The sequence below is a fragment of the Aegilops tauschii genome, chromosome 3 (genome assembly GCF_002575655.3).
Source record: "Aegilops tauschii subsp. strangulata cultivar AL8/78 chromosome 3, Aet v6.0, whole genome shotgun sequence".
Classification (NCBI taxonomy): Eukaryota; Viridiplantae; Streptophyta; class Magnoliopsida; order Poales; family Poaceae; genus Aegilops; species Aegilops tauschii.
Window position 1 is genome coordinate 558,300,371 of NC_053037.3, and position 16,206 is coordinate 558,316,576.

Sequence of the window (16,206 nt, forward strand, 5' to 3'; positions counted from 1 at the left end):
CAAAGATGCTTTTATCTCTAAGTATTTTCCTCCCGCTAAGATCATCTCTCTTAGAAACGATATTATGAATTTTAAGCAACTTGATCATGAACATGTTGCACAAGCTTGGGAGAGGATGAAATTAATGATACGTAATTGTCCTACACATTGTTTGAATTTGTGGATGATCATACAAATTTTTTATGCCGGATTGAAATTTGCTTCTAGAAATCTTTTAGATTCAGCCGCGGGAGGCACTTTTATGAAAATCACTTTAGGAGAAGCTACTAAACTCCTAGATAATATTATGGTTAATTATTCTCAATGGCACACTGAAAGATCTACTAATAAAAAAGTGCATGCGATAGAAGAAATTAATGTTTTGAGTGGAAAGATGGATGAACTTATGAAATTATTTGCTACTAAGAGTGTTTCTTCTGATCCTAATGATATGCCTTTGTCTACTTTGATTGAGAATAATAATGAATATATGGATGTGAATTTTGTTGGTAGGAATAATTTTGTTAACAACGCGTATAGAGGAAACTTTAATCCTAGGCCATACCCTAGTAACTCCTCCAATAATTATGGTAATTCCTACAACAATTCTTATGGAAATTTTAATAAGATGCCTTCTGAATTTGAGACTAGTGTTAAAGAATTTATGAATTCACAAAAGAATTTCAATGCTTTGCTTGAAGAAAAATTGCTTAAAGTTGATGAATTGGCTAGGAACGTTGATAGAATTTCTCTTGATGTTGATTCTTTGAAACTTAGATCTATTCCACCTAAGCATGATATCAATGAGTCTCTCAAGGCCATGAGAATTTCCATTCATGAGTGCAAAGAAAGAACCGCTAGGATGCGTGCTAAGAAAGATTGCTTTGTGAAAGCGTGCTCTTCTAATTTCTATGAAAATAAAGATGAAGATCTAAAAGTTATTGATGTGTCCCCTATTAAATCTTTATTTTGCAATATGAATCTTGATAATGATGGGACTGAATATGATCCACCTTTACCTAGAAGGCGTTCCAAAAATTCGGAGTCTTTAGATCTTGATGCAAAAATTGGTAAAAGTGGGATTGAAGAGATCAAAACTGTAGATATTAATGAACCCACTATTTGGATCTCAAGGAATTTAATTATGATAATTGCTCTTTGATAGATTGTATTTCCTTGTTGCAATCCGTGCTAAATTCTCCACATGCTTATAGCTAACATAAAGCTTTTACTAAACATATCGTTGATGCTTTGATGCAATCTTATGAAGAAAAACTTGAGTTGGAAGTTTCTATCCCTAGAAAACTTTATGATGAGTGGGAACCTACTATTAAAATTAAAATTAAATATCATAAGTGCTATGATTTATGTGATTTGGGTGCTAGTGTTTCCACGATCCCAAAAACTTTGTGCGATTTGCTAGGTTTCCGTGATTTTGATGATTGCTCTTTAAACTTGCACCTTGCGGATTCCACCATTAAGAAACCTATGGGAAGAATTAATGATGTTCTTGTTATTGCAAATAGGAATTATGTGCCCGTAGATTTTATTGTTCTTGATATAGATTGCAATCCTTCATGTCCTATTATTCTTGGTAGACCTTTCCTTAGAACGATTAGTGCAATTATTGATATGAAGGAAGGAAATATTAGATTCCAATTTCCGTTAAGGAAAGGCATGGAACACTTTCCTAGAAAGAAAATAAAATTACCATATGAATCTATCATGAGAGCCACTTATGGATTGCCTACCAAAGATGGCAATACCTAGTCTATCCTTGCTATTATGCCTAGCTAGGGGCGTTAAACGATAGCGCTTGTTGGGAGGCAACCCAATTTTATTTTTAATTTTTTGCTTTTTGCTTCTGTTTAGGAATAAATATTTGATCTAGCCTCTGGTTAGATTTGTCTTTATGTTTTAATTAGTGTTTGTGCCAAGTTTAACCTATAGGATCTTCTTGGATGATAGTTATTTGATCTTGCTGAAAATTTCAGAAACTTTCTATTCATGAAAATAATTGTTAAAAATCATCAGAACGTGATAAAATAGTGATTCCAATTGATGCTGATCAATAAACAAATTTCCTAGGTCGTCCTATTTTGGATAAATTTTTGGAGTTCCAGAAGTTTGCGTTAGTTACAGATTACTATAGACTGTTCTGTTTTTGACAGATTTTGTTTTTCGTGTGTTGTTTGCTTATTTTGATGAATCTGTGGCTAGTAAAATAGTTTATAAACCATATATAAGTTGGAATACAGTAGGTTAACACCAATATAAATAAATAATGAGTTCATTACAGTAACTTGAATTGGTGCTTTGTTTTCTTTCGCTAACGGAGCTCACGAGATTTTCTGTTAAGTTTTGTGTTGTGAAGTTCTCAAGTTTTGGGTAAAAGAGTTGATGGATTATGGAACAAGGAGTGGGAAGAGCCTAATCTTGGGGATGCCCATGGCACCCCAAGATAATATAAGGACACCAAAAAGCCAAAGCTTGGGGATGCCCCGGAAGGCATCCCCTCTTTCGTCTACTTCCATCGGTAACTTTACTTGAAGCTATATTTTTATTCACCACATGATATGTGTTTTTCTTGGAGTGTTTTGTATGATTTGAGTCTTTGCTTTTTAGTTTACCACAATCATCTTTGCTGTACACACCTTTTGAGAGAGACACACATGATTCGAAATTTATTAGAATACTCTATGCGCTTCACTTATATCTTTTGAGCTATATAGTTTTTGCTCTAGTGCTTCACTTATATCTTTTAGAGCACGGCGGTGGTTTTATTTTATAGAAATTATTATTCTCTCATGCTTCACTTATATTATTTTGAGAGTCTTAAACAGCATGGTAATTTGCTTAAATTGGGAAATTAAACCTAATATGTTAGGTATTCAAGACTAGTAAAAAAAACTTTCTTATGAAGGTGCTGAATGTTAAGAGAAGTTTGATGCTTGATGATTGTTTTGAGATATGGAGGTAGTGATATTAAAGTTGTGCTAGTTGAGTAGTTGTGAATTTGAGAAATACTTGTGTTGAAGTTTGCAAGTCCCATAGCATGCACGTATGGTAAAGGTTATGTAACAAATTTGAAACATGAGGTGTTCTTTGATTGTCCTCCTTATGAGTGGCGGTCGGGGACAAGCGATGGTCTTTTCCTACCAATCTATCTCCCTAGGAGCATGCGCGTAGTGCTTGGTTTTTGATGACTTGTAGATTTTTGCAATAAGTATGTGAGTTCTTTATGACTAATGTTGAGTCCATGGATTATACGCACTCTTACCCTTCCATCATTGGTACCCTCTTTGGTACCGTGCATTGCCCTTTCTCACATTGAGAGTTGGTGCAAACTTCGCCGGTGCATCCAAACCCCGTGATATGATACGCTCTTTCACACATAAATCTCCTTATATCCTCCTCAACAGCCACCATACCTACCTATTATGGCATTTCCATAGCCATTCCGAGATATATTGCCATGCAACTTTCCACCGTTCCGTTTATTATGACACGCTCATCATTGTCATATTGCTTTGCATGATCATGTAGTTGACATCGTATTTGTGGCAAAGCCACCGTTCATAATTTTTCATACATGTCACTCTTGATTCATTGCTATCCCAGTATACCGCCGGAGGCATTCATATAGAGTCATACTTTGTTCTAGTATCGAGCTGTAACCATTGAGTTGTAAATAAATAGAAGTGTGATGATCATCATTCATAGAGCATTGTCCCTGAAAAAAAAGAGAAAGGCCAAATAAAAAAAGAAGGCCCAAAAAAAAGAGAATAAAAAGGGACAATGCTACTATCCTTTTTTTCCACACTTGTGCTTCAAAGTAGCACCATGATCTTCATGATAGAGAGTCTCTTGTTTTGTCACTTGCATATACTAGTAGGAATTTTTCATTATAGAACTTGGCTTGTATATTCCAACAATGGGCTTCCTCAAATGCCCTAGGTCTTCGTGAAAGCAAGTTGGATGCACACCCACTTAGTTTCTTTTGTTGAGCTTTCATGTATCTATAGCTCTAGTGCATCCGTTGCATGGCAATCCCTACTCCTTGCATTAACATCAATCGATGGGCATCTCCATAGCTCATTGATTAGCCGCGTTGATGTGAGACTTTCTCCTTTTTTGTCTTCTCCACATAACCCCCATCATTATATTATATTCCACACATAGTGCTATATCCATGGCTCACGCTCATGTATTGCGTGAAGGTTGAAAAAGTTTGAGATTACTAAAGTATGAAACAATTGCTTGGCTTGTCATCGGGGTTGTGCATGATGAGAGCATTCTTGTGTGACGAAAATGGAGCATGACTAAACTATATGATTTTGTAGGGATGAACTTTCTTTGGCCATGTTATTTTGAGAGGACATAATTGCTTAGTTAGTATGCTTGAAGTATTATTACTTTTATGTCAATATTAAACCTTTATCTTGAATCTTTCGGATCTGAATATTCATACCACAATTAGGAGAATTACATTGAAGTTATGCCAAGTAGCATTCCACATCAAAAATTCTGTTTTTATCATTTACCTACTCGAGGACGAGCAGGAATTAAGCTTGGGGATGCTTGATACGTCTCCAACGTATCTATAATTTTTGATTGTCCCATGCTATATTATATTCTGTTTGGGACATTAATGGGCTATACATTTTTATATTTTTTTGGTACTAACCTATTAACCGGAGGCCCAGCCCAGAATTGTTGTTTTTTGCCTATTTCAGAGTTTCGCAGAAAAAGAATATCAAACGGAGTCCAAACGGAATGAAACCTTCGGGAACGTGATTTTCGGAACGAACGTGATCCAGAGGACTTGGACCCTACGTCAAGACATCAACCAGGAGGGCACGAGGTAGGGGGCACCTGGGCGCGCCCTCCACCCTCGTGGGCCCCACGATGCTCCACCGACGTACTTCTTCCTCCTATATATACCTACGTACCCCCAAACTACCAGATACGAAGCCAAAATCCTAATTCCACCGCCGCACCCTTCTGTACCCGTGAGATCCCATCTTGGGGCCTTTTCCGGAGCTCCGCCGGAGGGGGCATCGATCACGGAGGGCTTCTACATCAACACCATAGCCTCTCCGATGATGTGTGAGTAGTTTACCTCAGACCTTCGGGTCCATAGTTATTAGCTAGATGGCTTCTTCTCTCTTTTTGGATCTCAATACAATGTTCTCCCCCTCTCTTGTGGAGATCTATTCGATGTAATCTTCTTTTGCGGTGTGTTTGTTGAGACCGATGAATTGTGGGTTTATGATCAAGTTTATCTATGAACAATATTTGAATCTTCTCTGATTTTTTTATGTATGATTGGTTATCTTTGCAAGTCTCTTCGAATTATCAGTTTGGTTTGGCCTACTAGATTGATCTTTCTTGCAATGGGAGAAGTGCTTAGATTTGGGTTCAATCTTGCGGTGTCCTTTCCCAGTGACAGTAGGGGCAGCAAGGCACGTATTGTATTGTTGCCATCGAGGATAACAAGATGGGTTTATATTATATTGCATGAGTTTTTCCCTCTACATCATGTCATCTTACTTAAAGCGTTACTCTGTTCTTATGAACTTAATACTCTAGGTTCATGCTAGATAGCGGTCGATGTGTGGAGTAATACTAGTAGATGTAGGCAGGAGTCGGTCTACTTGTCTCGGACGTGATGCCTATATACATGATCATACCTAGATATTCTCATAACTATGCTCAATTCTGTCAATTGCTCAACAGTAATTTGTTCACCCACCGTAATACTTATGCTCTTGAGAGAAGCCACTAGTGAAACCTATGGCCCCCGGGTCTATTTTCCGTCATATTAATCTCCCGTCAACAAGTTATTTCTAGTGTCGTCTTTATTTTGCTTTCTTTACTTTGCATCTTTATCATAAAAATACCAAAAATATTATCTTATCATATCTATCAGATCTCACTCTCGTAAGTGACCGTGAAGGGATTGACAACCCCTTTATTGCGTTGGTTGCGAGGATTTATTTGTTTGTGTAGGTGCGAGGGACTCGTGCGTGGCCTCCTACTGGATTGATACCTTGGTTCTCAAAAACTGAGGGAAATACTTACGCTACTTTGCTGCATCACCCTTTCCTCTTCAAGGGAAAACCAACGCAGTGCTCAAGAGGTAGCACTCCTCTGCGCTCTTCCTGGCTGCATACTGAAGTAACATCATCTTGTTGGCCTCCATGAGTTTGTCATCTCCCGCAAGCCCGCTCACCAATGGGTCAAAGAACTACATCTCGGCCTCTTGGTCTCCTTCTCCTCAACCCTAGTGCATATCCTCATGTTCTCAGGCGCGATGAACATCGCGAACTCACGACACTCAGGGAAGTTCAGATTCGTCCCTTCCTGAAAGAACTCTACTGCCATGGCATCATAAGCGCGTGCCGCTAACTCCGGGGTATCCCAATGGCCAAGTTCGTGGACGACATTGTGCTCCTAATGGTGGCATAGTACTTATTTCCCTTCTCTCGCACACCACGAAACTTCGGAGCCATCTGTGACGATGCATATATATAACTAACAAGTTAGTAAAAAATGAGCATATTAATGAGTACCTGCAAAAGCTACAATGCATAAAATGTTCTTTCACCACAAGTACACTATTAGAAATAGAATAAAATTACACTATATAAAATCATAGTCTACAACTACACTACATTCTTTCACCACAAGTACACTACTAGAATACAATAAAATTACACTATCTAAAATCACAGTCTACAATTACACTACATTTTTTCACCACAAGTACGCTACTAGAATACATACACTATCTAAAATCACAGTCTACAACTACACTACATTCTTTCACCACAAGTACACTACTAGAATACAATAAAATTACACTATCTAAAGTCATAGTCTACAACTACACTAAAATTTTACACTACTCGTATACACAAAATTAGATATTATTCTACACTACTATTACACTATACTAAGTAGAACTCACCCGTGGCAGCGGTAGATGGCAAGGAGGCGTTGTGGGGTGTGATGGGGCCGGGGGCGGTGGCCGGGGTGGACGCGGAGGCGACGATGACGAAAGCGAAGGGGACGGGGACGGTGGCGGGGACGGGGACGGTGGCCGGGGTGGATGTGGAGGCGACGGCGACGGGGGCTTCGACGGAGGCGGCGGCGACGGGGACGGCGGCGGTGGAGGCGACGGGGACTTCGGCGGTGGAAGCGGAGGCGACGGGGACTTCGGCAGTGGAGGCGGAGGCGGCGGTGGTGGAATCAGCGGAGGCGAGGGCGACGGGGGCGGCGGCGATTTCATGGGGATCGACGGTTGTGTGTGTAGGGGGGTTAATTTAATCAATATCTCCTGCCGGGGGCGGCGGGGTAATTGCTGGTGTTGGCCTACACGGCCAACGCCATTGCTATCTGTTACACATATTGTTTTTAACTTTTAATTATGTGTTAGACATATTTTTTTATTTATATAGATGTTTAGTTTATTATTTTATTTTCCTATTGTTTATTATATTGTTATTTTTACTAATTATTAGAGAACACCGGCCAACATCGATCGATCTCATTAATCTAGTTTATTATCCCTGTTGTCTTAGTTCACCAATGGAGTACTCGAGCAACTCGCTCACGTACTTCTGCACGAGATCAACCCATATCCATGTGTAGCAATATTTTGTCCCTAATGCCTATGAATCACATTATACACACACATATATTAATGATCGCGAATTGTGCAAATTAGCAGAATAGATCAATATTGAGGTATTTTCTGTCATATTACCTTTTCACGGTTACCGCAGATGTAGAACTCTCACTCTGGATTACTCTGTGTGTGCGACATATGCTTATCAGCAGGGCGTCCACAACCGTAAAAAAGCAGCACAGGTGCCCTCTCTCGATTCCTGGCAACTTCGGCACCGGTGGCATAGCTGCCGGATCATCGAAGGGACGTCGCGCTGCAGCAGATGATTCGCCAGACAGGGTTGACTGCATTGGCCGTGGCGAGCACATGTCGTGGCCAACGGGGCTAGATGAGAGCTCGGCCAAGGCGGCGGAATCCCAAACTTGCAACACGCCCCGCCGACGTGGGCTCGAACGGGGGGCTCGTGCCGATTCGACAAGCTCCGGTGGGTGGATTATCACCAAAGCAGCTGACTAAGAGGGAGTAGAATTTTGTGGAGAATGGAAGTGAATGTATTTGAGAACAAGGGGCTGTCAACACATCTATATATAGGCACAATTTAGTGTTGGCGTTCCGGGCGAAAACAAGACAACACAAAGTTAAGTATCTATGGCGTGTTTATAAATCGCTCGATAGCAATATACTGCAAATGGTCACGACAAATGGGCCCACATAGTAGTGGCGTAGGAAGTATTGGCAGCGTCAGCAATAGCAACTTATAGCTGGTGTACGAACTTGGTAGACGCCAGCACTATTTGAAAAAAAATAGTGCTGGGGTTGATGAAAAACGGCGCGCCACAAATGAAAGTTGTGGCTAGCCGTTTTTCCACTAGTGTTGGGGACATTATAATAAACTATGCAATAAATATGACAATCACCTTGGTCCTTTGACTTGAAAGCCATGAATATTCATACACGATAGCCGTTTTGGGAAGGATTTTTTTAAATTTATTATATTGTAAGTTTGGTATTTTTTCTCGCAACTAGTACATATAAAAGGATTACATGCGAAAGGATTGCATTTTTTAAACTTGTATTCTTTTTCTTTCATTTTTTTCCAAAATAGGGTCAAAATGGTCAACATGGCTATTCATCACAAGGGGTTGAACCTCACAAAACTCTAAGTGGTTCTCCCATATAATGACTATTTGTGTATCCAATTTTTTTTGCTAATTTTTATGACTGAGCTATCACACACTTGCAGTTCAATTTGGAATTACTTTCGGGAAATTGACATAAAGCCATTTAAATGTGCGAAAGTAGCTAGAAAACTAGAAAAAACATGAAACTTGGGAATTGTGCATAAATATGGTATACTTACTATGATAATTCGAGTGGTGCCATTTTGCACCCGGATTTTTGTAGTTGCTTTACAAAAAACACCTAGTTTTAAAACTTAGAAAATGAAAATTGATTTTTTTGTACAAAAAGTAGGAAACTCTATTTGGCAACATTGTTTGTAATGTCAAGATGCACCTGTGTGTCTAATTTGCGAACATTATAATAAACTATGTCATGAATATGGCCATCACCTTGGTCATTTGAGACTATATTAATATTTAGCATGCCAAAAAGTGTAATTAATATGGCCTAAAATGAAAAAGTATTCAACATGAAAATTGTCCGTCTCGTCAAAATGAACAACTTTGATTTTTGGACCATCTTCATCCGAGGTCGTATGCAACGTGTACAGCCAAAACCATGCAGTTTAGCAAAGACCCCCTTTTGCCAAGTGTGACACTCGGTAAAGACCCCCTTTTGCCGAGTGTAGCACTCGGCAAAGCCCTATTTGTTGTGTTTTGTTGTTTTACTGAGTGTTTTATCGACGTCACTCGGCAAAGTGTATGTTTGCCGTGTTTCGCGTTTTGTCGAGTTAGGTACTTGGCAAAGATACTATTGTTGAGTGCCCGACATAATGCACTCAGCAAAGAGCCTAACACTCGGCAAAGAGGAAAATTCCAGTAGTACATTGGAGTACATTACCCAATTCTTGACTAGAAGAGCAAGACTAAAGAAAACAAGGACCGTAATTAGACATTTTAAAAGAAATCCAACTTCCATAACTGCTCCCACAAGTTGGATTAATATCTTCTCGATGCCTTCATAGTTGATCTGCGGCTTCTCGATCTTGCATACTTCTTTCTTCTTTGATTCTAAAGAAGTAGACTGGGATTTGGAGAATTAATCTCAATTCTGATATGTACATGAATTTCCTTTTATTTTGTCACACTACTGAATGTTCTGATATGGGACTACTTATTATCTGTATCTCTTATTAATAATGAAATGGTATATATGTAAAGTTTTCTATTTTAATTATATTATGTTGTTGATGATGCATGGTTCTGGAATTTGGAGATTAACATTTTATAATCTCATGTGTTGAATTGGATCCTGCCTTACTTCCGGGACAGGTTAGCTTTTATAATCTCACATGACCGTGTTGAACTCGATGATGTTACTCTTCTGGTACATAGTGAATGTTCTTCTTACCCCTGAACACTATAATTGGTTGTCCTGTTACATGTGCTAAACTTGCCTTCATAATAATGCATCATGACGTTTGATATTCCACGGCTTGACCATATCGTTGGGACCAGCACCCTCGCGCCAAGGCACGTTGTCAATCTAGTATTGTTTATGCCTTGCAGGAACCGTTCAGTTGATGTGTGTTCTCAACTTGCTTCACTAGCATGAAGAACCAACGCACCACATTTTTGTTGAGCACTTGCTTGTCAGTTGGACTGTAGATAGTAATTGTAGTGTCATATGTCATTATTAGTTTTATGCATATGGCAATTGTAGTATCATATATCCATATTATAGGTGTTAAAAAATCAGTCTTCTTTTCTTTGCCAAGCCTTAAATTATAAGATTAGCATGCTAATTAATCCCTTCACTAGGTTGTTATATGTAGGTTATGACTAGGAGTTTCATATATGTATGTATGTCAATTGTTGTTGAGCAGAATAGTAGTTTCTTCAAGCATAGTAGAATAGTGTTCAAGATTAATTTGGTGGGTATATACCAACAAACAAAAAAGCTTAATTCTCTTGCCCAGAATAAAATAACTCAAGTCTTGCTCGAATTAGACAAGAAACATACAAATTAATATTTCCATAAAGTAGTTTGTTTTTGTCACATAAGGATTATATAAGCATTTGCATTAAGACATGTCTAAGCTACAGGTAAAAGTATACAATTTTTATTCGCTTTTAACATGAATTCATTTTCAATCCAGAGGAGTGAATTGCCAATTATTGTGGAGATGGACTCCATGGTTGTTGTGAAGTTGATTCAGTCACATGAGATAGAGAGATCTTTATACTCTTCCATTGTAAGAGAGATAGGCACTTGATGTGCCTTCGTAGAACTTGTATTACTCTAGTTAACCGCACTCCAAATAAGGTTAGTGATAGTCTAGCTAAGTTTGCAAGGGTTGAAGGAAGAACTATGACCTGGATTGGTTCAGGACCTTCAACTTCCTTAGAGCTAGCTCATGCAGATTGTATTGAACCTAATTTTTAAGTAATACAAGTTTTTACCCTAAAAACATGAATTCATATGCTACTACCTTTTGTGCTCATTCATTTATATGTAGTCACTTATAAATTATTTATGGTTTTGTAGAATGGACGGTCCACCGTAATAGAAGCATCCTGCGACATTGTAGTCAACAAAGAATGATATATACGCACTCAAATACAAGGACTTATGATGGTATCCCATGACCGAAGATTATGAAAACAAAATCCCTTTTCTAGTTAGAGATGAACAACTACAATGGGTTTTCTAGAGAGTGTTTTTGGTTCATAATTTCTTAATGGTATTTTTAACTCTAGAATTGTATGTGAGGATCACGTTCATTATATGTGTTTTTTTGTTAATAAAAAATAGGTTGTGATACTAAATAAGACTGGTTGTTAAAGGCAAGCAAAATGGTGAAATGGATGGCAATTGGCAACGTAAAGTGACCATTAATAATATCAAATATTTGTAGCGAGGGGAAAAGTGGTTGCTAATGGAAGAATTGTAGTCGTTATTTCCTCACAATTAAGAAAACAGATTGTCCCATCGTTACAAAATAACGACGGGAAAATGTGGTCGTTATTACTTTTAACGATGGAGCCTATCATGACCACAAAGATGTGGTCGCTAACGACTTTTAACGACCACATTCTTACTTTTAACGACCACATATCTTGTTGTTAAAAATCATTTTCCTAGTAGATGCTCACAAGAACAGCTATGTAAATTGTTATTGCTTTTTAATACAGAGTTCTAGCAGAATAGAGGTCGGAACAAAAAAAGAGAAATTAGATAGCTAGCAAGAAGGAACCAGCAAGTCACTCTGTGTTGTACAGTGCAAAAACTTTAAAACATCACTGTCAAAGATTTGGTTTATGGATAGAAGTCTTTCATAAGAGGCATATAACAACATAATTAGGTAAGTACTGTGTAACAGCTGATGTTGTTCTCGGCACTGAAGAAGAAAAAGACAGCCACATATAGAAAAGAAAAAGATCAATCATTGGGTTGCACTCCATTTGGTATACTCCACTTTGATCTTCTTCAGCTTCACGACCACATCCGTCATCGTTATCCTTTGGTCTGGAGAGTCACAGGAGCAGAGCAAACCCAACTCGAATATTGGCACCAGAAAGACTTCCAAATGGCGGCTAGAAGAAGGTCCTCGCAGTAGATCGCCATCCACAGCATGAACAAGGTCAGCGGGGAATGTCTCAAAAACCCATTGTCTCAATGTTAGATTCCCAACAAAAATTGCATCTGTGGGTCTCCTTCTAGTGAAGACTTCAAGGAGTATGATGCCGTAGCTGAACACATCACTCTTTCGTGATGCTTTTCCAAGCGATCCATATTCTGCTTATGGATTTCACAAATAGAAAATCAAATCATGATATATTTAACCAATTACTAGGTTTGTAAGAAAAATAGATATCAAGATTGATAAAAAATGCGAGCCAAGTACCTGGTGCCATGTACCCAACTGTCCCATTCATGGTCGCAGAGATCACAGAGGTTTCATCACCTAGTAGCAACCTTGCAATGCCGAAGTCTGCTACATGCGCGGTCATGTCCTCATCAAACAACACATTGCTTGGCTTCAAGTCACAGTGCAAGACCACCTCGTGGTGCTCATGGTGCAGATACTCCATTGCCATAGCCACGTCAAGCATTATGCCTATCCTATCCAATAACCCCAAGTGCCTTGTGCTTTGAGAGTAGTGCAAGAGAGCATCTAAAGTGCCATTGGGCATGTACTGAAGCATTAATGCTCTGAAATTCAGATTGGAACATGTATTTAGTATCCTTATAAGGTTGCGATGCCGTGCCATACGGAGAACCTGACACTCGGCATCAAAGTTTCTGATGCCCTGCAAAAGCTGCATGTTTATGACTTTTATTGCAACCACCAAACCACTGTTTAGTTGACCCTTGAAAACTTTTCCAAAGCTTCCATACCCCAAAAGGTTGCTCCCGCTGAAGTTATTTGTAGCGCGAGCGAGCTCATGGTAAGGGACCAGAGGATGACTTGTCACGTCAACTATATCAATAGAAACTGGCATCCCTTGCTGATTGCTAGTTTTCCTTCTTATCATTGCATATGAATATGAAGCTAAAACACCAATCACTATAATGATGGCAGGGACTACAAATTTCAAAATTCCACCTTCAGTTTTTTGTGGGTTACTTGGACATGTTGAAAACCCTAATCGTGAAGCACCACAAAGACATGAGTTCCCCATCAAGGATTGTATGCTAATATTTGAGAAGATCCCTCCATTGGGTATCTGACCTTTTAGATTATTGAAAGATAGGTCCAAACTATTGAGCAGGGTAAAATTGGCCAGGTAATTTGGGATGGTACCGAAGAAATCATTATGTGATAGGTCCAAGGATTTCAAGCTGGTTAGCTTGTTGAAAGAGTTCGGAATTGAACCGGAGAAGGAATTTTGTGATAGGTTCAAGTTGGTTAACGTTTGAAGTTGTCCAACCGAATCTGGGATCCTACCAACAAAGTGATTGGTTGAGAGATCCATGCTAATAATTTGTTTAGAATAGCCCATATCCAATGGTAGTGCACCATTCAAAGAGTTTTGAGACAAATCTAGATCTACTAAGCTATCCGTATGAAACAAACTTGGTGGCAGAGTTGATGTTAATTGGTTTCTTGATAAGCTGAGAAATTCTAACTTAGTGAGGTTACCGATGTTTTCTGGTATGGAACCAGAGAAACAATTGTCGTTGAGAAAAATATGGTCTAGATTCTTGAGCATGGCAATCTGAGATGGGATGGAGCCAAACAAATTATTTTTCTCGAGGTCAAGCCATTCTAGATTTGTCATCATCATGATGGACTCTAGAATTGCACTATGAAGTTGGTTTTCTGAAAGATCTAGCACAAATAGGCCAGTTAAATTTGAAATTGTGGTTGGAATTCCTCCAACCAACCTGTTTTCACGTGCTAAAAAAACTTGCAGCTCGCTTGATATATTCCCTACATTGTTAGGGAGACTACCCGTGAAACTATTTGACTTGATGCTAAGGTATTGGAGATTTGGAAGATTAGAGAAAACGGGTAAGAAGTTGACATCCCCATGTAGGTCGTTAGTTGAAATATCAAGGATCATCAAAGAGTTCATGTTACCGATAGTTCCAGGTATTGGTCCAGTCACATGTTTTGGTCCAACAATAGGATTGCTAATTCAGTTGCATTATCAAGAGAAGCAGGAATGGGTCCTATTAGCTCGTTCTCCGAAAGATTCAATTGTGACAGTTGACTTAACTGTTCGAGTTCTGTTGGAATGGCTCCTGTTAGGTTGCAGGATCCAAGGTCAAGGAGCTCTAGCGAAGTGAGGTTGCTAAGCGTGCTAGGGATTGACCCGAAAAGGCCATTCTCGCCCATGGCCAACCAAATGAGACGAGTCAACTTGCCTAGCCATGTTGGCACAACACCCTCAAATGAGTTAAGGGAGAAGGAAATAACTTTGAGGTATTGACAAGACGCAAGGCCCAATGGAACATGGCCTGTGAAATTGTTCTGTCCTATGGCGATAATCTGTAGCATCGGGAGATTGAAACTTGCATTTGTAGGGAAAGAACCAGTTAAGTAGTTATGGGTGAGATAGATACCCTGTAGTTTAGACATGTTAAAAATGGAAGGAGGCACTAGGCCGGTGAGATGATTGTAATGCATAATAAGGTTGCGGAGCAGTGGCAAGGAGCCAACGCAGGATGGTATTGACCCTGACAGGCTATTGTTGGCGAAGTTTAAATAAGTTAACATAGGGGTATTGTTAAACATGTCGGTCGGTATAGATCCACTAATGGAATTTTTCATGAGATTTATATAGGCAAGATTATACAGGTTACTTAGCTCTAGCGGGATTGAACCAGATAGGAGGTTCAGTTTTAGGTCAAGAACTTGAAGCCTTGAGAGGTTTCCTATAGTAGGAGGGATGCTATCTGACAGGCCATTGTAGCCAAGTCTCAGGAATTCAAGGCGATGTAGTCTACCTAAATCATGTGGGATAGAGCCCGTGATGTTGGTGTTGTTGAGATTGAGGACAGAGAGGAAAGAGAGGTTACCGAGGTGAGGTGTGATAGGTCCATAGAGAGGTGTATCCGGCAGCGACAGAGCGGTGACGCGCTGCCTCCGCCGGCTGCATCTGATGCCGACCCAGTGGCAGAATGATGTGCTGGTTGTCCAGTTGCCGGCAAGGACACCAAGAGGGTCGGAGAGCTGGGCTTTGAAAGCCAGCAGAGTGGCAAGGTCTGTGTCACTGCCATTGCGGTTGGGAGAGGAAGCAGCTACAGAAATGGCTGATAGGACTAGGACTAGGAGGATGGAAAAGAAGGCGGTGGTCATTGTGGTGCTCCGGCTCCTCTGCTCACCAAGCTGCTCATATATATACACATTTCAAGTGTGGTCCGGCCGAACTTCCGCTCAAGTGGGGCTGCTAATGGGAATCCAAGCTGCATTTTTCTTGGAAGGAAGGAGCTTCGCACACGTGACGATGACAAAGAAAGCTCTATCAAGTGAGCCTTTTTCTCTGGCACTTTGTACCAAGTGGCTCACTGGCTGTTTGTATTGCACGCGGAAACATCGAACCTGTTCAACATGTCGTGATTATCAAACGCATGCAGAAAGGTTAGTCAAACTTCGGTACCTATGGTGGGGACTGGGGCATATCTCGTCTAGACAATGAACCAGGTGCAGGAAGAATCTAATACCCGAATGTATAAACTAGAGGATACCCGTGTGTTGCTGCTGCGGGAATTAGTTGACAGTTTTTTTGATTGATATCAGAACCAAAATTAAAAATATATATGACTTATTATATTTGATTATTTATAATTGTAAAATATTTATTGAATATAAGTGCAAAATTTGAACGAAGATATTTTTCCATGGATGGTTAATTGTTGTGGTAGTTTTTTTATGCATAATTACATGTTGGGATGGGTTTTATCCCATTCATAACTGTATGATGATGTGGTATGTTTGCATGTTAAGATAAATAAGTTAGCGT

General features: G+C 39.5%; 1 protein-coding gene across 1 annotated transcript; it reads right to left on the minus strand.

Moving 5' to 3' along the window:
- Window positions 1–12,022: 12,022 nt before the first annotated feature.
- Window positions 12,023–15,546, minus strand: LOC109737928 (uncharacterized). The gene is given in 3 exon segments (XM_020297050.4): window positions 12,023–12,532; window positions 12,642–14,348; window positions 14,351–15,546. Coding segments are annotated over 3 exon segments (3,252 nt in total). The 5' UTR covers window positions 15,543–15,546; the 3' UTR covers window positions 12,023–12,179.
- Between the last annotated feature and the right edge of the window lie 660 nt (window positions 15,547–16,206).